At 43.1% G+C, this 25,180-nt stretch overlaps 1 protein-coding gene and 1 long non-coding RNA gene across 2 annotated transcripts in view; both read left to right on the forward strand.

Moving 5' to 3' along the window:
* The window catches only part of LOC115083955 (zinc finger protein 774-like), a 48,679-nt gene extending 41,093 nt beyond the window's left edge, over positions 1–7,586 (forward strand). The window contains exon 8 of the mRNA XM_029588128.1: positions 1,569–7,586. Within this exon, the coding sequence (XP_029443988.1) occupies positions 1,569–2,656 (1,088 nt within the window). The 3' untranslated portion in view covers positions 2,657–7,586. The remainder of the gene's footprint in view (positions 1–1,568) is intronic.
* Positions 7,587–16,495: 8,909 nt separating this feature from the next.
* LOC115083970 lies at positions 16,496–17,951 on the forward strand. Its single transcript, XR_003854436.1, has 3 exons — positions 16,496–16,560; positions 17,525–17,545; positions 17,689–17,951. It is a non-coding gene; the product is annotated as an uncharacterized LOC115083970 (long non-coding RNA).
* Positions 17,952–25,180: the final 7,229 nt, after the last annotated feature.

Below are 25,180 nucleotides of genomic sequence, written 5' to 3' on the forward strand. Positions count from 1 at the left end.
AATATTCAAGGGGGTATAAACTTTCTATAGCCACTGTATATTCTGTTGGGTTTTGTGTCTTCACCTCTCTGTATCTAAGTGGACTGATACGGCTACTCAACATCCCTCTGTTTTAGCTTCTGAGACATTTGTGTGTCAGAGCTAGTGATAGGACCAGATGTGTTGCCTTTAACATGAGCAACAGGGAAACCCATTACAGTAGCACAGCAAAAACAAAACCCCTCAAATCATATTGACAGTTTTGCCAGGCACTTAAAGGTAATGCGTAACATCACTAAATCTGACCCAAAAAGGAACCCAAGTGTTTCAGTATAAAGCAAACAAACTCCTGTTTTATGTACGAGGCCAGCAGTAAGCACGTCAGGTCCTCGATGGCCACCAGCCGGTCAGGCTTTCAGAATGTACCTACATGAATATGCATGAGAGAGATTTGCATGCAGGCTGCCTCAGTTGCATGGAAATGTCTTTCATGCATATTTATTAGGGGTATCCTGAAAACCCGATGAGTTGGTGGTCCTCTAGGAGCAAGCTTGCCCATCCCTGAACTGTATGATAACAACACGAGCTGCCTTTCAGCCTAAGAACTGGAGACCCGAGGGAGAGGTCTTCCTGGCAGGCCGAAACGTCGCTTGTGTTACCGTGCAGTGATCGTGCTATATACTTTGTACTCTTGAAACTGGAGGTGTCCAGGTTGCAGTTGTCAGTTGACTCTATGGTCTCTCAACAGCCTGATCCGATCCTGGATTTTACCCTGCTGCATGAGATGTGGCTCTGATTTCCCTGTGCAAAGCAGGGGCTGCAAGTCCATGCATGCAATCGGGAGACCAGGATCAGAACGGGGGAAGATAATGCAACCGACTGGCAGCCTTAACCCTGGCTCTTTGGTTATAAACACATTCAAAAGATATTAGGCTCAGGCTGTCACCTGAGGAATGGACGTGGGTGCATCCAAAATCTTCAGATAATGTATGTCAGTTCGTTAAATGGTATTGCAGCCTGCGCGCCTTTGTAAATCCTTCTGGCAGTGTCTGAGTAGGGGAGACCTCCCATAGTCATGTTTTGGATGCGGTGAGAGCTCACGCATGCATCCACACGCATGTATTTTATCATGAGCTAGAATATCGAGCCCTCTGGTTTCTTAATGCTTTCTCTCCAAAGCAGCCCTGGATGTGTGCGTGCACCTATAAGCAATGGTTTACGTGCAAATAATTTGGAAATTATGCTACCTGGGCAGAGTGAGTTTTGTTTTATTTTCTATTTAATAGTGGACAGATGGTATTAATAAGATGAGCCAGCAGTTGCATCAATTAGTCAGAGATTGGTCCTCCCAGTAGCCCTCGTAGTGGAAGAGCTGTTATTTTTTGTTCTCCGCTTGTAGTTCTTACATGTCACTATTAGAGGGAGCTCGTTACATATCATTCACCCAATGTCCATGTTGCCAGTTGTCTCTCCCACGAGAATGAATGAAATACAGAAACAAAATTGGTGCCAAGCAAATTTGTGCATACATGTGAAATGCACACAAATGGAGTGCTCTGTCATGTTCCTGTACTTTTGTTTTTATTTAGGGGAAGATGGTACTGTGAGTGGAGAGAGACCAAGCGCAGGACTGGATCCACAGAAATTGCTGTCAGAAGAACATCTGGCCACAACGCAGGGAATCCACACTGCAGAAGGGCCATTTACATGGCTCGGTTATGGCAACGGCTTTGTGCAGGAGCAGTGTCGTTTAAGGCAGCAGAAGCAGGTCCAGCCCGGAGAGACCCAATACATCTGTACTGACTGTGGGAAAATCTTCACCAACAAGCACTACTTGCTGGCCCATCAGAGGACCCACACGGGGGAGAGACCCTATGAGTGTCCTGAATGTGGGAAGACCTTCACTCACAGATCCTCTCTGGCTTACCACAAGCGAACACACACGGGTGAAAAGCCCTACCACTGTGTTCTGTGCGAGAAGAGCTTTGGTTCTCACACGTCTTTCATTGTACATCAAAGGATGCACACGGGTGAGAGGCCCTACCAGTGTCATGAGTGTGAAAAGAACTTCAGGAAGCTGGGGAACCTCAAAGTCCACCTGAGGATCCACACGGGGGAGAGACCCTACCCATGTACGGAGTGTGAGAAGAGCTTCAAACAGAAGCCTGACCTTATCCAGCATATGAGGACCCACACGGGAGAGAGACCATACAAGTGTGCTGTGTGTGACAAAAATTTCATGCATCGCTCAGCGCTCATTCAGCACAAGAACACTCACCGGGAGAGGTCTTACCTGTGCACCATCTGTGGGGAGACTGTGAACGAGCTGAATGCCTTCTACGCCCACCAAAGAACTCACACAGGGGAGAGGCCGCATCAGTGTACGGACTGTGGAAAGAGCTTTACGAAGAAGTCCGACTTCATTAAGCACCACAGAACGCACACGGGCGAGCGGCCATTCCAGTGTGAAGAATGCCAGAAGAGCTTCAGCCGGAAGGACAGCCTGATCAGTCACCGCAAGATCCACACTGGAGAGAAGAGGAAAGCGCACAAGTGCAGCGAGTGTGAGAAAAGCTTCAGCACCAACTCGCTGCTTCTGCAGCACCTGGGGACTCACACGGAAGAGAGGCCCTCCCAGCCATCTCTGGAGCAGGAGCCGGACTCTCTCTTCTTGTAGCACCTAGGAACTCATGCAGAGGACGGGGGGGGGGCCCACTTAGCTATTACTGGGGTGGGAACCAGGCTCACTCATAGCATCTGGGGATTCGCAGAGAGGGAGAAGGCCATGCAGCCAACAGCGGGGCAGGAGCCAGGCTCTCTCTTCTTGTAGTATCTGCACGATGAGCCCAGTCTAAAGATCCGGACCGAGGAACTGTCTCATACAATACATGTAAGAACAGCTTTAGTAGAGACTCAAATATTACTTATGCTCACTTTGGCATGGCCGAGGAACTGTTCATAGGTGAGCGAGGTGGTGCTGCAGTAAAACTCATCCATTGGAAACCCTATAGATACTACAGCCATCCTGAGCCCATGCTCCAGAGAGAATTACAGAGTATTATGACGATGTGAGCACATGGAAGATTGCCATATCAGTATGTAAAAGCTGAATGCCAGAAAATTTGGTAAAGGAAAAATCATCCAAGGACTGGTATTGTTAATAGAAGGGTCAGTATCAAAGTGACTGTTCTGTGCTACATATGGAGCGAGAAGATCCTCACGTACCAAGAGATGCAATCAAACACCAAGACAGTGAGGCAGGAACGTACTGAATCTATTTTAGGTGGCTTCAGACTGATCAAAAGAACTTCCAAGCATACCTCGGTATGTTGTATTTATGTATGACATTGGATGAGCTTCAGAAGGAGAGGCGCTCTTTAGCACAATGCGAGTATTAAGAAGAGCACTCGCAAGAACATAGAGATGCTGAGATTTTACTTTGTTGTCTTGATTTTAGTATCTTTCAACTAATGCATCTGGCGCCAAAGAAACATGAAAGCAAAGAAGTAAAATGAGTTGATTATTTTAGGTGCAGTGTGGCTGATGAAAGACTTCTAGGCTCACACCAGCCTCTATCCTTGTTGTTGGTAGTGACTGGGAAGGAGCACCATGTCTGTCTTACCAATGGTCCTTGCAGAAATGGAATTGCTAGAAAGAAATATCCACAGAGATAATGACCTGAGGTGTGAGGAAAAAAAGTGGCCACTTCCTCCTAAAATAACCCACATCAAGGAGAAGAGACCAGACGTCCCTCCTAGTGGATCTGAGAGCAAAAGTGCTGCCAAAAACGGGCTTTTATATGATCCAGTCAATAAATGGAACCAAGCCAGTAGGGTGTATTTGTTTTTAACACCGAGGTGAAGTTAAGAAGTTGATGGCATTGGAAACTCCTCGTTTACTGAAGCACTCTCGTCACGATCAGTCCCTGCCTCATGCACACGCCGACAGCCGTAGGCCCTCAAGAGCAAGACTGACTTGGCAGGAGAAGAGGAGAATGGTAGAAGGAGAAAGAAATGCGCTTTTTATGGTGGTCATGTCACAGGGCAGAATTGCAACTCTTGGCATGAAGGCTTTGTGGGGGCTGAGCAAAGTGATGAAAATTGTTTAAGGCCCTTTCCTCTCCTCTGGCAATCTTGAAATGTCGGTTAGCTTTATAAAGGGACCATCTCCACCCAATTGCTTTGCCTAGATTTTCTCCTGACTAAAGGTGCGGTTGGTGGGCTTAACACACAGCTCTCGTGCTTTGTGCTTAGCTTTAAAGGGGACGCCAGGCCTTTCTCTAGGAGATGTCTGAGTCTGGCGACAACAGTGATAGTGTGAAATGCTTAATTTTTGTTTCTGAGGAGCCAGGCACTTTATTCATTTCCATTTTTGTACAGCAGAAGCCGTCACTAATTCCTTGTACCTCCTGGCTCTGTATTTTTATTTCTTCTCCTGCCATCTCCCCTCCCCTCCACCAAGATACCCTTTACGTCTCATCACAGGTGCAGCATTCTCTAAATGTCAAAGGATGGATCTTTCCAGAGTGAAAAAATGACCCAATCACCTCAGGGTGTGTGTGTGTGGAGGGGGGGATGAGTTTTTGAAAAACATTTGCGTGCATAAAATGCAGATTTTGAAAATCAGCCCGGGAGTTCGAGGCGTGGAAGTGATTTCGCATGCACTCGATGCATACTTGAAAGAGGTGCTCCCAGGAACAGGCAATTCATTCATGCACGTACTTTTGATGTTGCAAAGCAGGAGCAGGTGTATATGTGCGTGCCTAATTTTCAAAGCAGAGTTCAGCCCTCAGCTCACTGTTATAAAATTGGGCTCATAGACTACAAGAGCAGCCGCAGACCCTACATGATCACTTTCAATTTTCCTAGGACCAACCTCTGCTAATCCCAGGCTTTCTTCAATTCCTTTTTTCTTCCACCATCTGTATTCACGGGCTGTTCCAAGCATCCACCACCCTTTCTATGAAGAGATCGTTCCTTAGGTTACTCCCTTGCAGCTTCATAGCGTGACTCCAATTTCAGTAATGTAATACTTCTGTCAAGTGCAGGAGAAGAGAGTTGGACAGACCATGTCAGATCAAGCCACGGTCTCCGTGACGGGGAAACTCCCTGTGCAAGACTTGATGTACAGCACCGTTTCAACAGTAACCCGTCTTCAGCTAGGGCCAAAGCATTCTCATGCAGGATGGGTCCTGGAGAAAAACTTGGTGATTAACTTTTATTGGCCCAGCGTTAAGAGTTATCCAAAGATGATGATGTACAGGAGCTTTCAAGACCGCACAAGCCCCTTCTTCAGCTGTTTCACTTAGCCGCTGTAAGGCTGGATTTTGTTTGTGAGCGATTTAATATTTTGTTACTGTGTCAGTTTCTCTGAGTGCTGGATCTTCCACCAAGAGCCAGCCTGGCTTTGATGGCGTGCGTTTGGAAGAGCACCATGGTCCTTTCCAGGCAGTTTGTGCTGACAATGCCTATGACGCCTTCTTCCTCCTCGCCCTCCCATCCATGTCCTCCGGCACTGTGAGGGCTGTCGCTGCAGCATCACCAGCCCTGGCCAACGTGAGGAATGGAAGCCCTGAGCCCTCTTGTACTGTCCCAGCCCTCGACGGTGCTGCCTCCTCTATACAGACTGTGTGTTTATATGTGTACATGTGTAGCGGCTGTGTTTGTGTCTTTATATTTATACGAAAAAGCTTCTCAGAATATCTGAAAAATCAAGGGATTGTAGTAGAGCCATGGGCTGTTTAGGTGTCTTGAGTGTAACCAAACAAGACCAACCCTTATCACATCACGAGGACGGCCCTGTCTGCCTCCCCCTGCTGGGATTAGCAGTTTCTAACGTGAATCGTCAGTGCTCCCTCTTTATAACGCTCAGGCTGAGCTTGTATAGTGTGACTGCCAGCGCACATTACCCACAAGGATCCTTTGGTGTGATAAGTCTTCAGCTGGTTATAACCAAGGTTTCGTTCTTTTTGGCCCAGCAGTTCCTCTCCTGCTCCTTTAGTCTTCCAGCTGAACTGGAACCAGGGTGGGGAGCTGGCACCAGGAGCCTTCATTCACACCTACCTGGAGATCCTTTTTCTCCCCTCTTTTATAAGACCTTTCCATTTTACTTTAATCCTCGCCTGGAGGGCATGCACCTGAGCTCCTTCCAGAACCCCTGCAATCATGGGCCCTAAAACCAGCCACTAGGTGTCGCCATTGTGCAATGACCATGGCACTTTCTTCCCCCCGTCCCCTGAGGCTGTGTGGGCTGACTCTGCGGCATCCAAGCCCTGGCCAGCCTGGAGGACAGAAGCCCTGAGCCAGGAATCAAACTGAGGTCTCTCCAGCACTGCCTCTAAGCCACCGGGTCAGCCATAACCAGAGTTCCAACATTTCCTATGAAAGGAGGGGATGGGCATATCGCACCAAGGGACCTGCTATGTAGTTGTTAGTGAAGACGTTTTAATGGAATTTTTAGAATTGGAGCAAAGTTTTAAGATCTCAAAAAGCCTGATCCCCTGTTGGCTTACTGTGCAGGGGCTGGGCCCTTCGTGATCCCTGTGGGTGGGTGTAGCTCAAGCTCTGCTTCACCATGGGGCAAATGATTTAAGAGATTACGGCTCACCCTAGGCCTTCCCCGCCCCCGCCCTCAAGTCACTAAATACAAAGCCTGCCTTCCGTTCTTCTATCCACCACCAAAAGTCCTTGTGCTGAGCCCAGTTGATGGCTGATTCCTTGCCCTCCTTTCTTCCCTCCCCTTGGTCTTACACAGTTTAGCACTCACTCGTTCATTAGAGATTTTACACAAGTTACCTTTTTGTGCAGGTCCTAGCACAATTAATGAGTCACAGGCTGCAGGGCCTGAGCTTGTTCACACATTGTCCTAAATAAAACACAGCACTACTGCAAACCTGTAACCTGCTACTACTCCACTTCTGTTTGATGATATTCTTACTTCCATGAAAATTGTTGGTAAGCACTAATCATTTATTTTTTTTCCCCTGGTGAACAAAAGTGTCAAAATGATTATAAATGGTAGGGTAGGATGTGAAAAGTATTCTGGATGATTAAGTGTGGACAGCTTGGATTGTGCAGATAATATTAAATATTTTTGAGTACCTCCTTCAAATGGGCAAATATTCTTTTAAAATGATTATTTATTAGCTCCTTAATTGTAGGGCCAGATGAGTTTAAGCCCCCCAGCTGGGCCCTGCTATACCTGGCTGAACCAGGGACTGCCAGGGAGGGAGGAAGTGCTCTGAGGCTCAGCACCTAACAAGCTGAGGAAAGAAATCTATGTACTCCCTGGAAAGCTGTTTTCAGCTCTGGTTTTGGTCATGCATTTGCTGGGGCCGGTTTTCAATAATATAGCCTGTTGGGGAGTTTTCTGAAACAATGAGTGCAGTTTGTGATCAGACAACCAGCTCCTCGGTTATGGAACATTCCATCAGCCACATGGAGCAATGTTGGACTGTTGCTTCCTGTCCAACATTGTCACTCTCTGGACAGTGTGTAATATGTGATTTAAATCTGTGTATACTTATAGGCATTGACAAGGATAATGTGTATAAGTAATTAATAAAACAAAAGTGGATGTCTTTGATCATTAAATTAAAGTGTGTTGTTGATGGTTGTCCTAGTGTCATATCATTGAGAAATTTGATTACCGGATGTGTTTTAATTAATAGTCTACATTGCAGATTGGAATGGGACAGCCATGACTGACCTTCCTCCTTACTTACAGAAGTGATGCTCCTAAAGAAGGGTGGAAGCACAGTGAGCTCTTGTATTGTAAAATGGTTCAGCAAATGCTTTGTTGATCAGAGAGTTTTCCCATATTCCTGTTGCCTAGTTCACTGTGTCCTCCTTTCCTACCGGGTTAACTTGGATCAATGTAAAGTGGGATTTTTCATTGTGCCATTCACTGACTGCCTACTGCTTCTCTTGACAATTGTCCTCGTTTACTTTTACAATGAATCTGCAGCTTTGATAACCTCAGTATTCATCAAAGAAGGGACTCATGTATGATCAGTGGCTTGGCACTAACCTTGTATCGTAGTCAGTTGGAGGAGGTTCGTTCAAGAAGTATGATGGTTAGTTAATGACTTTCAATCACTTGATGCTCATTTAAAACATAGATGATTCGCTAGGGCCAACATCTTTAATTACCTTTCTGAAATCTTAAATCTTGGCCTTTTAATGTTCTCAAGATAACATTGTATTGTCCTAATCAATGAGAACACAATAAGTACAAATAACTTCTTGTGGTCATAGTCGACTCTGGACTCTAGAATGAACTTCAAAAAGTTCATTAACGCCACCACTAAAGAAGGCTTGTATAAGCTACAGGTCCTAAAACAGTTGAGACCTCTCCTTCACTTTCATGACTACCGTTCAGTCCTTCAAGCCATACTGTTCTCAAAGATTGATTACTGCAACGCACTACTGCTCGGTCTGCCTGCCTCCTCTACTAAACCACTACAGATGCTGCAAAACGCTGCAGCCAGAATGCTTACAAACTCTCATCGTATGGACCACATCACACCGATTCTAAAAATTTTACACTGGCTACCCATCCACTATAGAATACTCTTCAAGACACTGACCATCATTCACAAAACCATCTATCAGCAATCCTCACTCCAACTTACCATCCCTCTCAAATTCCACTCTTCATCAAGGCCAATCAGATCCGCATACAAAGGCTCTCTTCAGGCGCCCCCTAGTAAATCCTCTATACACAACTCCATTGAAAAACGAGCACTATCCACCGCTGGACCGCATCACTGGAATTCACTTCCCCCAGATCTACGCCAGGAACAATGCCATCTCTCCTTCAGAAAGAAACTGAAAACGTGGCTGTTCGCTCAAGCATATCGCTGAAGAAGCCTTTCTACTACCAGCACTGACTATCACTCCTCTCCCTAGTACCTCCCCTGCCTGTTCTCCTCCTTCCGCCCCCCCCCCCCTCCTCGCTCCGGACCCTGCCCTCCCCTGCCCCCTTCGGTTGCGTCCTCTGTCCCATTCACAAAGGAACTGCTATGCTAGAAACTGCTTATTTAAATAACTTATTAAATCTGCACCTCTATGTTAAACAAATATGTTTTGCTATTTAATCAATTGCTCTCTGCTTATCTTAAATTACCCTCTAATTGAAAATGTTTAAACTACCCCTATTCTTCTAACGGCCATGTTCTACATTTCCCTGTTTTATTGTAATTTTCTCTTTCCGTGTTAACTGGTTCTCCCCTAGTTTTATTGTAAACCGGTACGATAAGAATTTGTCTTGAGCATCGGTATATTAAAATAATTTAAATAAATAAAATAAATAAATTTATTATTTCCAATACGGCAACTCTATTTAATGTAATGACAACTTCTGTAAGGAGTCCCCTGACACGGACCCCGTGTTTCGCCAGTCCGGCTGCGTCAGGAGGGACGAATCTTAAGTAACAATCTAAAAAAACAAAAAGTATATATATAGGACCCAAATAAAGATACTAGAAGACAGACATGAGATCAAATTATAATCATATAATCAAAACCATTAAGGGACATACCTTTGTATCCAAATGTCAATGTTACCGGGATCGCACTAAACACTATGACAGAAGGGATTTAAATGTTGACAAGAATAATGGCGCGAAGAACACGCACCAATCAGAAGAGCAAATACTTCAACAAATCACAGCTTAAGGTCAAATGACGTCAAATTGCTATCAGATAAAATGACACCATGCGAGATCCGCATTTAAGCCCTTAGGCGTGACAGTGTCCAAAATATAGATCCATCTCTGCTCTTTCTTAAGTAATATTTCAGAGAAATTTCCTCCCCCCATGGGAGGAGATGCAACTTCCAGTACAAAATACTTTAAGTCAGATATCATATGAGACAAATGCGTCCAATGATCTACTAACTGCATTTTCCCTACAATTCTTAATATTGGATCTATGTTCAATTATACGGGTCTTTATCAAACGTAATGTTTTCCCCACATATAACTTTCGACAAGGGCAACTGATGACATATATAACACCTGATGAATTACAATCTGATTCACCAAACAGTGAATACATTTTTCCAGTAGTGGGATTAGTAAATGCTGTCAGTGTAAGAGTGTGAACACAAACTGAACAGAAACCACACGGTTTATGACCGCCTCTATATTCTTGGCCCCACTGGTAGAATGTACTAACCAGTCCTGGACATTTCTGACCTGCCGATAAGCATTTACGTAGTTCACTGAGATTTACTTATCAAGCGCTAAAGCTTCCCAATGTTTCCGAATAACTTGTGAAGTCGTATTACTAATTGTTGAGAAGAGCAAAATACAATTCACACACTCAGACGTGGACCGGTTCTGTGGTAGAAAAAGGAGATCCCTATTTATATACAAAGCTCATTTAAAAGCCTTTTTTAATATTTTATACGGGTATCCTCTCTCTGAAAACCTTAACATCACCTGCTTAGCTTGAGTGACATATTCAGTCTTGGTGGAGCACAGCCACCAAAGTCTCAAAAACTAACCTGTGGGGATATTCTTTTTAAGATGGTGAGGGTGAAAACTATCGAAGGCTAATAACGTGTTCCGGTTAGTATTTTTTTGGTAAATAGAAGTTGAAAAATTGTTATCATCAAGAGTAATTAAAATGTCTAAAAAAGGTACTGTTTCGGGTGAATATAGAAATTGAACTCTAGATTTTTATTGCAGTCATTTAACCAGTCCAGGAACATAAAAAATTGTATATCTGTACCAAACCAGACTAACAGGACATCATCGATATATCTCAACCATAAATGTATATACCCTGACCACTCTCGGGTGTATATAAATCTCTCCTCAAAGTTGGCCACATATAAACAAGCGAGGCTGGGGGCCATTGTGGCCCCCATCGCTGTACCCTTTATTTGTTGAAAAAACTCAGACTCAAACATAAAATAATTTTGAGTTAATGCTAACCGGGCCAACTCCAATAAAAAAGGTGTGGTCTGTATGCAAATTTAGAGTCTGTTCTATTACTGTCAAGGCTTCATCCTGAGGTATATTAGAATACAGCGATATGTCAAGGGTCACCAGGAAGCAAGTGTGCGTTGGAGGAGCACTATTATTAAGTATGAGAATCAAATGGGAAGAATTCCTCACATATGACTTACTCAATGGGACGGACGGTTTTAAAAAGACATCCACAAATTTAGAAAGGGGTTCTAAAACTGAACCAATGCCCGATACTATCGGGCGACCCAAGGGATTACGTAAAGATTTATGGATTTTAGGTAAGACATAAAATACTGGAATAATAGGGTATTCAACTACTAAGAATTGTGCTTCACGTGGGGTAACATATCTCAAATCAATTGCCTCTTGTATCAATTCTTTGATCCTTACTTGAAGTTCTGGGGTGGAGTCATGTGGTAGGGGGCAATAAAACTATTTGGTGAATCAGATTGTAATTCATCAGGTGTAATATATGTCATCAGTTGCCCTTGTCGAAAGTTATATGTGGGGGAAACATTACGTTTGATAAAGACCCGTATAATTGAACATAGATCCAATATTAAGAATTGTAGGGAAAATGCACCGTTAGTAGATCATTGGACACATTTGTCTCATACGATATCTGACTTAAAGTATTTTGTACTGGAAGTTGCATCTCCTCCCGTAAGGGGAGGAAATTTCTCTGAAATATTACTTAAGAAAGAGCAGCGATGGATCTAGATTTTGGACACTGTCACACCTAAGGGCTTAAATGCGGATCTCAAATAGTGTCACTTTATCTGACAGCAATTTGACGTCATTTGACCTTAAGCTGTGATTGGTTGAAGTATTTGCTCTTCTGATTGGTGCGTGTTCTTCGCGCCATTATTCTTGTCAGCGTTTAAATCCCTTCTGTCATAGTGTTTAGTGCGCTCCTGGTAACATTGACATTTGGATACAAAGGTATGTCCCTTAATGGTTTTGACTATATGATTATATTTTGATCTCATTCTGCCTTCTAGTATCTGTATTTGGGTCCTATATATATACTTTTTGTTTTTTTAGATTGTTTGTTACTTAACATTCGTCCCTCCCAATGCAGCCGGACTGGCGAAACACGGGGTCCGTGTCGGGGGACTCCTTACAGAAGTTGTCATTACATTAAGTGGAGTTGCCATATTGGAAATAATAAATATTTTGTGAACCATGACCACAAGAAGTTATCTGCACTTATTGTGTTCTCACTAATCGTGCTGAGTGCAGAATTAGCTCCAGTAGCTGTGCATTGTCCTAATCAAACCATCCTATCAGTGTGGTGTTGATTATGAACTTGTCTCACCGTAAGGTCTCAGTATCTCATGTTTACAGTCTATCATACTACATATCCCCTTAAATTTGTCAAACAAGTTTGATTAGTTGGATTATATAAATCAATGCTATAACACTGCAAGAGTGCCATCACTGAGAGGTGCCCTGGGCTCTGCCCAGTGACTGGAAATGACTGCCACAGTATACCAGCCATTCTCCAGTGTCAGCCCAATCAGGGCAGCATGGAATGTTAAAGTGCAAAGAATGGCAAAATTGCCGCAATGCTTTCCTTTCACCACCTGGTTGGACAGCCCTGGATCAAGGTATATAATCATAGAACAATAGGGGCTATGAGCCACCCCTTCATTCTTGAAGTCCTTATGATGCCATGGCCATGACTCCTCTTTTGGAAAATGCCTGGGAGGAGGAGCTGTGGCATTGTTGTGCCTCACCTTCCTTGAAGTTATACCTTTACAGAACTTGATCCAAGATTACCCAGTGTAGAGTAGCTTTTTGGGGAGGCTGAGTGGGAGAAAGGGGGTGTCAGGCTGAAGAAAAACTGGTAAGAGGAAGGGACCATTGGCGTTCACCTCGAAGGAAAGGGAGGCAAATGAAAGAGGTCCAACGGGGAGAGAAAGAAGAAGGTGGTGGCTGGCAGAGGATGCTTGGTTGGGGAAGAGCTGGGCATGGCAGAGGAGGTCAGGGCATCAAAGCCAGAGGTGTTTGGCAAAATTTGAAACCACCTTGGGTGGGCTCTGCCACCCTCCTGGACCTTAGTGCATCACTAGTGACATGCCCAGGACCAACTATCCCCAATCGGTGGTGGATCCAAATATGCCTTAAGTTTCTTTTTCTTTTGAAAAATGGAACCTTGTAATTTAGTAGCCTCAAATGGATATTTAAATATTTGTATCATGTCCCTCTCTTCTCTAGACTGAGAAGAGTCTTCATTTTATAAAGATGTTTCCAACAAAAATGAACTACTGTTTTTTTTCTGCAGAAATTTGACCCACCATGGCAAATCTTATGTTCTTAGATTACGCCTGATTCTATCCCCTTTCACCCTCATCCCATAACCTCTTGTTGTAGAGCTTCCTTTCTTTTGAACGAGGCCCGACTCCTCTGCATGGAAATTTTGTTGCTGTTTAAATGTCTCTATCATATCTTCCCTATCTTGCCTTTCCTCTAGGGTATACGTGATTAGATCTTTAAGTCTGTCCCCAAAGGCTTTAGAACAAAGACCTTTGGCCATTTTAGTAGCCACCTTCTGGACCAACTCAAACTGGCTTATATCCTTTTGAAGATGCATTCTCCAGAACTATGTACAAAATTCCCCAAATAAGGTCTCACCAGGGTCTTTATACAGTGGTAATATCATCTTATTTTTTCTGCAGACCATTCCTTTCCCAAGTATCTTTCTGGCTTTTGCCATTGCCTTATCCACCTATTTTGCCATCTTAAGATAATCAGATATGATCACCCCCAGATCCTGCTCTTCTTTCTGCTTAGAAGAATTTCACCCTCTATAATATACCTCTTTAATGGATTTTTGCATCCTAAATACATAAATGTATTTTTTAGCATTAGATCTTAGCTGCCAGATCTTAGACCATTCCTTGAGTTTTGCTAGATCCCTTCTCATGCCCCCATGATGTGGGTGACATCATTTGATGGTACCAAATGGTCCTTTTGTTTCTTAGCTCTTAGAGCTTTTGCTGTACTGAGCATATGTGGTAGTTCCTTTGCAGACATTGCCTTGGGAGCCCCTCAGTCGATTTTGGAGCTAAGTCTAGCTAGGTAATTGATTATCCAAGGAGGTGGGCAGGTATTTAGCATGACTAATTTATCTGGCTGTCTATGGAGAACACCATTTATGGTAAGCAAACTTGCTTTCTCTGTCAACAAGTAGGCCTGGATTAGCCATGATACATAATGAGTTTCAAGTTGAGGATTGCAGCAGAGCACTTCCTGTCTCTTATTTCCCAGTTCAGTGTGTTGTATACATCAGGGAGTTTCTTTTCCCCCTCCCCCTCCATTCTTTATTCTTAAGTTCATTTTTTTAGGTTTGAGTACCCATTAACTTGGGACTCAATTAAGTTAGTTTGTTTTTCTGCACTAACATTGACTGGAAGAGGTTCCCTTCATGCAAAAGGAACCTGAGATCATCAAGATCCAAGGAGAAGGATGACTTCCAGCCATCCAGATGAGAGGAAGAAGAGAGGGGAGGAAGGAGTTGCATGGACCCACAGGAAGGGCCCAGGACCATCTAGTGGAGATTTGGAGATGAGGAGCAACAGTTACAAAGAGTGAGGGGGAGAAGGATTTGTGACATTCAGGTACTGTGAGGACACTAAGGAGTATGAGGAGAATTGTGAAAGAGGTAGGAGAATTCCATCTCTGACACTTCGTTTACATTGGGAGGAAAGCACTCAACTTGCCCTATGCCCATGGGAGGGAGTAAACCATCAACTTAAAGAACTAAATTAATTGGCTTTACCATCTTAAATGTTATCAAGACTGTGAGAAGTCACAAATTAATTGGAAAGCACTTGTACTATCTATCTGTGCTGTGATTACCTATGCTGTGATTATCGCTGATGTATACAACACACTGGTTTAATGGAACAAAGTCAGCATGGCTTTACCCAAGGCAAGGTTTGCCTCACAGATCTGCTTCACTTTTATGAAGGAGTTAATAAACATGTGGATAAAGGTGAACCGGTAGATATAGTATACTTGGATTTTCAGAAGGCGTTTGACAAAGTTCCTCATGAGAGGCTTCTAGGAAAAGTAAAAAGTCATGGGATAGGTGGCGATGTCCTTTCGTGGATTGCAAACTGGCTAAAAGACAGGAAACAGAGTAGGATTAAATGGACAATTTTCTCAGTGGAAGGGAGTGGACAGTGGAGTGCCTCAGGGATCTGTATTGGGACCCTTACTTTTCAATATATTTATAAATGATCTGGAAAGAAATACGACGAGTGAGGCAATCAAATTTGCAGATGATCCAAAATTGTTCAGAGTAGTTAAATCACAAGCAGATTGTGATAAATTGCAGGAAGACATAGTGAGACTGGAAAATTGGGCATCAAAATGGCAGATGAAATTTAATGTGGATAAGTGCAAGGTGATGCATATAGGGAAAAATAAACCATGCTATAGTTACACAATGTTAGGTTCCATATTAGGTGCTACAAACCAAGAAAGAAATCTAGGCATCATAGTGGATAACACATTGAAATCGTCGGTTCAGTGTGCTGCGGCAGTCAAAAAAGCAAACAGAATGTTGGGAATTATTAGAAAGGGAATGGTGAATAAAACGGAAAATGTCATAATGCCTCTGTATCGCTCCATGGTGAGACCACACCTTGAATGCTGTGTACAGTTCTGGTCGCTGCATCTCAAAAAAGATATAATTGCGATGGAGAAGGTACAGAGAAGGGCTACCAAAATGATAAGGGGAATGGAACAGCTCCCCTATGAGGAAAGACTAAAGAGGTTAGGACTTTTCAGCTTGGAGAAGAGATGGCTGAGGGGGGATATGATAGAGGTGTTTAAAATCATGAGAGGTCTAGAACAGGTAGATGTGAATCGGTTATTTACTCTTTCGGATAATAGAAAGACTAGGGGGTACTCCATGAAGTTAGCATGTGGCACATTTAAAACTAATCGGAGAAAGTTCTTTTTTACTCAACACACAATTAAACTCTGGAATTTGTTGCCAGAGGATGTGGTTAGTGCAGTTAGTATAGCTGTGTTTAAAAAAGGATTGGATAAGTTCTTGAAGGAGAAGTCCATTACCTGCTATTAATTAAGTTGACTTAGAAAATAGCCACTGCTATTGCTAGCAACGGTAACATGAAATAGACTTTAGTTTTTTGGGTACTTGCCAGGTTCTTATGGCCTGGATTGGCCACTGTTGGAAACAGGATGCTGGGCTTGATGGACCCTTGCTCTGACCCAGTATGGCATGTTCTTATGTTCTCAAATAAGAGGGTAATGCAAAGGCTCTTGAAAAAGATCTTTCCTTCTGCTGAGGGAATCCTGCAGGACTGTGTCTAATCATTTGAACTTGAATTACTTAAGCCAGTAATTTGATATGGCCTCTGGAACTATTATCCAGGTTCAAACTTTACAGAGGTTACACTTGGAAGAATGGAACAAAATCTTTCCCCCCTTTCTGTTTTCCTCCATTGTGAAGAGGGATGTCCCCAAATGTTGAACAACCTGTTGACTATTTACAGATGTAGAGACCATTCAAGAAGACAAAACACATGGCTGAGATGATCTGCCAATATGTTGGAAATTCCTGGAAGGTAAGTTGCTTGTAGAACAGCTTGACTGGTGCACGCTCATTCCCATATCCTTATTGCTTCCTGGCAGGGAGTCCATGGCCCTATGCCTCCTTGCTTGTCTGGTGCCTGGATCTTGCTCTAATTAGGTCAGTGCCATTTTGGGAAATGGCACTGACTTAGGAGCTAGGGGTTATCCCAGGCCGTTTCGTTGGATACTGATCAACTTTTGGAGGTAATGGTGTGTGGGAAGGGGGATTGAGGGGGAGAGGGTGGCCTCCATTAGACCCCCAACGATTAATTTTTGGACTTGGGGGAAGTCTGTGGGGAGAGGGGGTTCCCCATACAACAAAGATAATTGTTTTGCATTAGGGGGTGAAGGGAAGGGGTATGGGGGTACTTGGTATTTTGAAAGGGGGAGATGGGGAGATACACAAAGGTGCATTTTTTTAATCTATGGTGACAGGGTTGAGGGGAATGGGGGCCATCATCACAAGAACATTTGAGTATATATTTTAATTTGGCTGTTGGGACCACCTCAAGTGGTGGTACCGGGCTGAGGAAGGGCATGTCGGATTTGACCCTAGTACAATTGTTTTGTAAACATCCTTGGATACCAAACTATCTCGGGCTCTGTCACGTGGTCAGATGGTAAGGCTATTGGGGTTTCCACTTTTAAAGATGGTATGGAGATGGTTTGCACACCCAGAGTGTCTTCACCAGAAAATAAATCAAAAGATACTTTTATAATTAAAGGATTTTATTTTGCTGGCAAATGGATAATTTTCTAGGATCTTCACCTTTAGAAATAAGTGTAAATTATTGAACAAATAAACCTTTCAATAATGATTCCTGTTCAAGTATTACTTCTTAACAAGATACTATCAGGTAAGTATTTTCTCAGTTAGTTACTTCTTAATGAGAACAAATGTTGAATTTCAACTTTAATTCAAGAAATCTGATTCTTTCTGTTAACTTGTTATTACAGGCTCTTCAGGCAATTCTCCAGGTAATTATTAACAACTTTAATCTTTAACCTGATTTAACTCAATGACTTTGACCTCTTGTATGTCCACTAGTGTAATTTACCTAAGTTGTGGCGCAGTTCGTTGGTGCACCCTTATCTTTGATTGCTGGGTTATAATTTTTTAGAGTGCTGCTTGTGAACGCTGGGTAGCAAGCCCTGATCCAGGAACGATGTGACGCTTTGGTGGCTTGTGATACAGGAATAGCTCATGCTGCTTGATGGCGCAGACTGGACCAGACCTACTATGCTTGACTTCGAAGTCTCAGGAGACAGTGGTTCACCTACTTTGCTATCTCAAACCAAATCTGTAATAAAAACTGACTGCCTCACACCACCAGTCTTCTGCAGTCTACAATGTGGCTAGCGGGTGCGTCTAAATGAGACTGGGTTCTTGCTAATAGAAATCAAAAAAATAATGATTTCAACCTGTCTAAGGATGCTTGCTTTGAGAGAACTTTACAAAGTAAAGAAAATATTTAGTCACTCTCTTTCGCACGTACGCACATTTATTTTTCAAATAAAGATAGGAACAAGTTGTCGGACTTCTATATTCTAAGTTATGTCAAAGAGGAGGGGGGAGGTTTACCTTGCAGCTTAATAAGCAGGGGGAGAGGGGGTCCCCTTTGGAGCTCCTCTATTATTTGAAATCTTTTTCTTTTAGTTCCGAAATAAAGAAGCACAACAATACAGTAAACAAATTCCAGCAGTGAGTATGCGCTCCCCAAAGCATTGAGACATGGACACGTAAGCAGTTAAAGTGGCAACAAAACTCCAAGACACAGTGAAAGGAACAAAGCAGTCATAGCAGAGAGATAAACACAGCATTCATTTAAAAATCCAGCAATATTTGAAGAAAGCAGCACCAACAGTGAAATGTGAACCCCCAAAACACTTACACAGGGACACGTAAGCAGTTAAAGCGGCAACAATAACCCAAATACTCAGCGAGGATAGGAGCAAAGCAGAGAAAGCAAAGAAAAGCAGGAAGATTTTACTCCTAGTCCGGTAAAGAAGAGCCCCAAGACAGATGACCAGCAGCACCAGACTATCCTTCCACCATAGGCACAGGCTAATGAGCACGAGGTTGGACAATTGTATGAAAAAAAAAAATCAGATTCCCTTCAGCTGTTAATTGCTGAAGGGATTCTGATTGTTTACCTTAAATTGCCGGTCCTTGTGTTCATGAGCCCACATCTTTCCAATACCTCGCTCCCTCCCTCACCTCTGCTGCCACTCCGTCATCTGAAGAAGCCCACTACATCATCATAAGAGACCCCAGCGGCGGCTGCTGCTAGAGCAGAAGTCGTTACCTGAGGCCTGCCGCCCTGACTCTCACACCGTTGCATTACCAAAAGAGGCCCTGGCTGGCTGCTACTTTAGCGGACGTCATGCGCGTGATGATAGGCACGATTATGACCTCTATTCAGCATCAATGGGCCAAAGAGAATGTACATTTTTAAAAGGTACGCAGGCCTAAAAGTAAGTTTGTTTGTTTATTTATTTATTTGCTTTTATATACCGACATTCGATCGAGATATCACATCGGTTTACATATAACTGAACAAATAAGGCAAGATCTGCTTATTTTACATTGTAACATGGTAACTTGTATAAAAGAAAAAGAGAAACGTTTATATTATAACGTTATAACATTGCAACTTGGGAATATAAGTTATAGATTACGATCTAAATAGAGTCTTAGAGTGGTTAACTGGGGGTGGAGTCCTTGAGGGAAAGCTTTTAAAAACAGGGCTAAGGGGGGGGAGGGGGGAGGGGGGAGGCTATTAATGCGTTGCTGGGGGGGGGGGAGAGGGGAGGAGAGGGGACGGGGAAGGGGGTGGGAAAGAACGGTTGACTGCGGGGGGGGGGGGGGCTGTAGGGTGGGTTTAGTTTGTTGATAATGTTCATAATGTTGATAATGTTGGGCCTTAGTTTGCCCACCCCAGCTCTAGAGTCTGAAAGCAGTTGCGTATTGGCCTTAGGAGGAGAAAATAAATGCCCAAATAATTTTTTCTTCACTGGAATCACTGGATCCCAGATAAAATGAAAAAAAACCCAACATTTTCTCCACAAAGAATAAATGCATCGCATTTCCTCGTTACCACAAAAATCCCATTAGAATCTTGGAAGTGCTTTCATCTTTCATAAGACAACGCAACCCTCTTCCTGCTGCTGCACAGGAAGTGATTTACCAGTTGTCTTAGGATCAGAGACGGAAAAGGCCGGAGGCTCTGGATCTGTTTTCATAGGGGAGGCACAGAAAACCTCTTTTGACTCTATGCTACTTCCAACATTTGTGGAAGAGGCTCCCCCTTTAATCTTTCAGTTGCATGTTTTGTTTTTGAATTTCATTTAATTTAACAGTGTTTATCATTTCTTTATCACTGCTAGATGCACATAGCAGTTCCTAGTCATTTGCAATCTTGGTTATCATGACCGCCTGTTCTCTAATGGCATTCAGGGATCTGACTCGCTTCCCGTAGCCAGGCTTCGCTTCATTTTCCTCAACCTGGATCAGCAGGTCAATATACTCCTCGGTGGACAGCAAGTTGAGTTTCAAGGCGATTTCTTTGAGCCGTTGAAGGATTTGAGATGCTCTTTCAATAGTTTTCAGCACGTTATTTTCCACAGCCTTGTAGTCAGCTACAAGTTGGTTAAATATTTTCTCTATTGTCATCACTTCACCGGATGCTTTTTCATATCTTGCTTTCAGCTCTTCGTAGGTTCTTTTCTCTTTTTTAGTGATGTAATTCCATTTGTATTTGTGATTGAAGTGATCCTTCCATATGCATCTGCCAGGACAAACTGTGCAATATCCATTAATGTTCATTGCATCACAGCCATCTTTTTTACTGTCATCCGCAATAGTGCAGGGATAATGGCATGTGTGATGACAAGTTTGGCAATTAGTTATAAAGTGTTTGTCAATTTTTTTCCTGCTCTGGAATTATTATTTCCGTTTCAATTTCAAAGTTCTTGTTGGCCTTCATCTCCTCCTTGTGTTGTTCTAGAGTTTGCTGCATCTTCCTTATAGTTTCCAGCTTCTCCAGTCCATTTTTGATCTGAGGTTGAAGCCCCTGTATGGTAACCTCCAGGTTTTTGTGCTCTTTGAGGACTTGCTTGGTTAAGGTTAAACTCTTGGTTTCCATGCTCTCCAAAGACAGAAACAATTTCTCCATGCTCTTAGCTCCCATTTCCCAGAGCTTTGCATCAACATTGAAATCATCATCCTCTGAACAATTGTTGCTAGCAAATAATGCAGAGTTATTGAACTTGAAATGAACTGGAATGCCCTGTGTGTTTTTAGCACATGGAATATCAGAGGAACTGATCACATTTAGAACAGGAGGATTATGTCCATCTACAAACGTGACCAGAATTTGTACGTTGTCCTTTATATCTTTTCCAAAAATGGAAAGAATAGAATCAAATATGTACTTCTGCGAAGGTGCCAAGCAAGATAATGAAGCCTTAACTACAAAACAGACAGCATCTAAGAAATCAATGCCGTCATGAGAAGTCTTGAACGAGTAGATGTGATTCGGTTATTTACACTTTCGAATAATAGAAGGACTAGGGGGCATTCCATGAAGTTAGCAAGTAGCACATTTAAGACTAATCGGAGAAAATTCTTTTTCACTCAACGCACAATAAAGCTCTGGAATTTGTTGCCAGTGGATGTTGTTAGTGCAGTTAGTGTAGCTGGGTTCAAAAAAGGTTTGGATAAGTTCTTGGAGGAGAAGTCCATTAATGGCTATTAATCAAGTTTACTTAGGGAATAGCCACTATTAATTGCATCAGTAGCATGGGATCTTCTTAGTGTTTGGGTAACTGCCAGGTTCTTGTGGCCTGGTTTGGCCTCTGTTGGAAACAGAATGCTGGGCTTGATGGACCCTTGGTCTGACCCAGCATGGCAATTTCTTATGTTCTTATGATGTGGAGAAGAGCTTATGTATCTGCTCCATTATCTTTCTGTCTTGTTCTATCCTTCTCGTGTCTCCAAATCCTGGAGTGTCTATAATAGTAAGGGAGTACGGAATCCTAGAGAAAGTTTGTAATGGATTTCATAGGAAGTAACTGCAGAAGTCTGACTCTCAGCTTTACTTTCAGTTGCAACTTCATTTATAAATTTGAGTCGGAAGTTGTCTTCCCATTTCACTCCCAAAACATAGTTGGCGATTGAGTTGATAAGGGTGATTTTACCTGATCCACTTTTTCCAAGAATCATAATCACTTTGTTATTCTGATGTACATTTTCTTTACCAAAGGATAGTTTCTGGTAAAATCCATTTGAATCAGAAAATACTTGGGTTAATTGGAGCTGATAAATTGAAGGTGTTCCTGTTTCAATTAGGTCACATTGCTGGAAGAAAGAATTAGCTATGCTGGCTCCTTCTTTTGATATTGGTACTGCTTGCTTGCCAGAGGAAGCGCTGGTTTCTGCAATGAAATTACAGGGATTTACCAAGTCAGCTCAACCGCCAATCATACTACATTACCTTTATTACAGTTTGCTAATAATCAGGGCCAGCATACATAGGGATGGATCAAGTTGACCATGATAAATTTGAGTGCCAATGCCAAAGCTCGACTTCATTAGGGTCCTATAAAAATCCTGTTTGCTATAGAGGTGGCCAAAATCTGACCCAGTTTACTTTCAACATCCACTATAAAAATATCATTTAATCATTTCATGCAGATCTTTTTTTTTTTCCAATATATTTTTATTGGAGAACTCAAAACATTGACAACACAACATTTGAACAAGAGATAACTTAGCTAACATCTCCATGAAGTATTTTTCCCACAGTCCCCTCGATCCTCCCCCAACCTCCCTCCCCCCTCCCCCCCACCCCCCCCAGTAGAGATTCAAGATGCAATATCACAAGCTAAACTGATCGCTGATCAGAGGAACATCATTTTCTGGGGAACACCACCTTTTACAACAAAAAAGAGACAGAAATAATATGCCCGAACAGAGGTCCAGATGGAAAAAAAAAACAAAAAACAAAAACATGTATGTTGTCTATGGGGGCTCTCCACAGTTAATAACTGTTATATCCCCACTCCACCATATCACGGGAGTGTCAATGGCGCCAACCGTTGAACAGTTGGGGATAGAGTCCCGTAATAACTGAGCCATATGTCCTTAAATAATCGTTTTTTCTTAGGAGTGAAACGTTTGTACATTGAGCCGTATTCCAGTTGGTATAGTTCAGTCATTTTCGAGGACCATAGATCCCACGAGGGTGCTGCAGCCTCCAACCATGTCAACAAAAGGCACTTTTTAGCAATCAGGCAGGCCTTTGCGACAAATGCAAAGTTATCTATGTTGAGACTGTGATCACCCACATCGTTATTAAGGATACAAAAAGAGCATGACCACTGGACTTCAGTTCTGAACACCCCTGAAAGAAATCTCTTTATTTCGTCCCAGAAATGTTGACTATGTGGGCAGTCCCAGAGATAATGGATAAGGGTGGCTGAAGAGTCCTTACACCGAATGCATGCCGCCGATTGTATCAATCCCATCTGGAACGTCCTGGCCGGCGAATACACAATCCGATGAAAAATCCTCTGCTGCATTTCCCGTAGGTCCACATTATTGGTAATCAGATTGATAGACACATATGAGTTTTTAAGCATCTGTACCCCCAGATCTTCCTGGCAGTCAGCAGACCAAGCTGAGAGCAGCGAGTCATAAATAGCATGCGGTTGGATCATGTTGACAAAAGAATACATACAAGATAGTGAGCTTTTGTGCGTTTGAAAACATGTAATCAACGCAGAATAATTAACATTGTCTATTCTCCCTTCCATCCCCGCTAACAGTTTAGCCACCACTGCTCTTAGATAGCCATATAAAAGAAAATGATGAGTGCCAAAGCCCAACATAGCCTGACATTGAGCAAACGAGTAAATCTGACCTGTGTCCGGGGCTAAAAGAGCACCCAGCGGCCAATTGGAGGGTATCGCAAAACTATGATATCGTGGTAGTACATTCATGGATTCCACTGAGGCTCCCCACAAAGGTAATTGAAGGGAAATCACTGGGGACAAGGCCATTCTATGACGAAGAAGTGTCCATACCGCCCTAACGGTTTTTACCAGAGTAAAGCGTACCGGTAATTGCTGGAAACTTGGGGTTGAGGCGTGCAACAGAGCAACCGGATCTACAGGGGAGCACAGTGCTTTAACTAATGCAAAATCTGTATATTCAGATGTACTACAGATCCAGTCCCCTAAAAATCTCATATTGGCCGCTATAGCATAAAAAGAAAAATTAGGGAGCCCATATCCCCCAGCAATTTTCGGGGCCATAAGAGTGGAATACGCCAGGCGTGGCTTTTTGTCCCTCCATAAGAACCGCCTGATTTCTGTTTGTAAAAGCCGACGGTCACGCCCTCGAAGAAGGAAAGGTAACATTAAAAATTTATACAATAATTGAGGTGCCACTACCATTTTAAGTACTGCAATACGTCCCTGTAAGGACAGCGGAAGCGTTTTCCAGCCTTTCAATTTAGCAGTCATTTTGTGGATAGTAGGGGGGATATTAAGTATATACCACTTTTGAGGATCTGGATGAATAGTGATCCCCAAATATTTAAAAGTGGAGGAGGCCCACTTGACAGGAAAGTTTGGCCAGCTATTCTTCAGTGATCCTGAGAGATCCAATGCTTCTGTTTTATCAAGATTCAATTTAAACCCAGACAACTGTTGATACTCAGAAAAAATATCTAAAGCCACAGGGAGCACCGTCCTAGCCTGAGATAGTAATAGTAAAATGTCATCAGCAAACAACAACGTGAGATAGGTCTGCTCACCCACCAAGATGCCAGTAACCAACGGGGTGGCCTTCAACCGGTGAATTAGGGGTTCCACTGTGAGAATAAATAAAAGAGGGTAAAGCGGACACCCCTGCCGCGTCCCCCGTTGTAGCTCGAACTCTTCCGAGAGGTCCCCATTAACCAAAATCCGCGCCATGGGGTTGGAATAGAGAACATTGATATACTCATAAATACGTCCAACAAATCCCATTTTGGCAAGGACTAATTTTAAAAAAGGCCAGGCCACCCTATCGAACACTTTCTCGGCGTCGCATGTTACTAGCAATGGGTCGAGAACAGCAGACTTAGAACTGACCTCCAGTGCAGCCAATACTTTATGTATATTCACGGTGGAACGTCTCCCTGTGACAAAACCAACCTGATCTGGAGAGATCAATAGAGGCATTAAAGCCTTTAGGCGATTAGCCATGATTTTGGAGTAAAGCTTAATGTCCAAATTTAACAACGAGATCGGTCTGTAAGAGGAGGGTTGTAGAGGGTTTCTCCCCGCCTTTGGCAAAACTACTATAGTGGCAGAGCGCATAGTGGGGGGCATCTGTTGCTGATCCGCCATGGCTTCGTAAACCAGGGGTAGAATCTGGCCAAGCTCAACACTCAATGCCTTGTAAAAAAGGGAAGTCATCCCATCAGGGCCGGGCGCTTTATGGCTTGGAAGTTCCCTGATGGCTTCGAGAACTTCATCTACTTCTATCCCACGCTGCAATCGCTGAAGTTGAGGTTCTGTCAGACATGGCAGCGAAAGATCCTCTAAAAAAGCATTAATATCCCC

Source organism: Rhinatrema bivittatum, chromosome 2, assembly GCF_901001135.1.
Source record: "Rhinatrema bivittatum chromosome 2, aRhiBiv1.1, whole genome shotgun sequence".
In the NCBI taxonomy this organism is placed as follows: Eukaryota; Metazoa; Chordata; class Amphibia; order Gymnophiona; family Rhinatrematidae; genus Rhinatrema; species Rhinatrema bivittatum.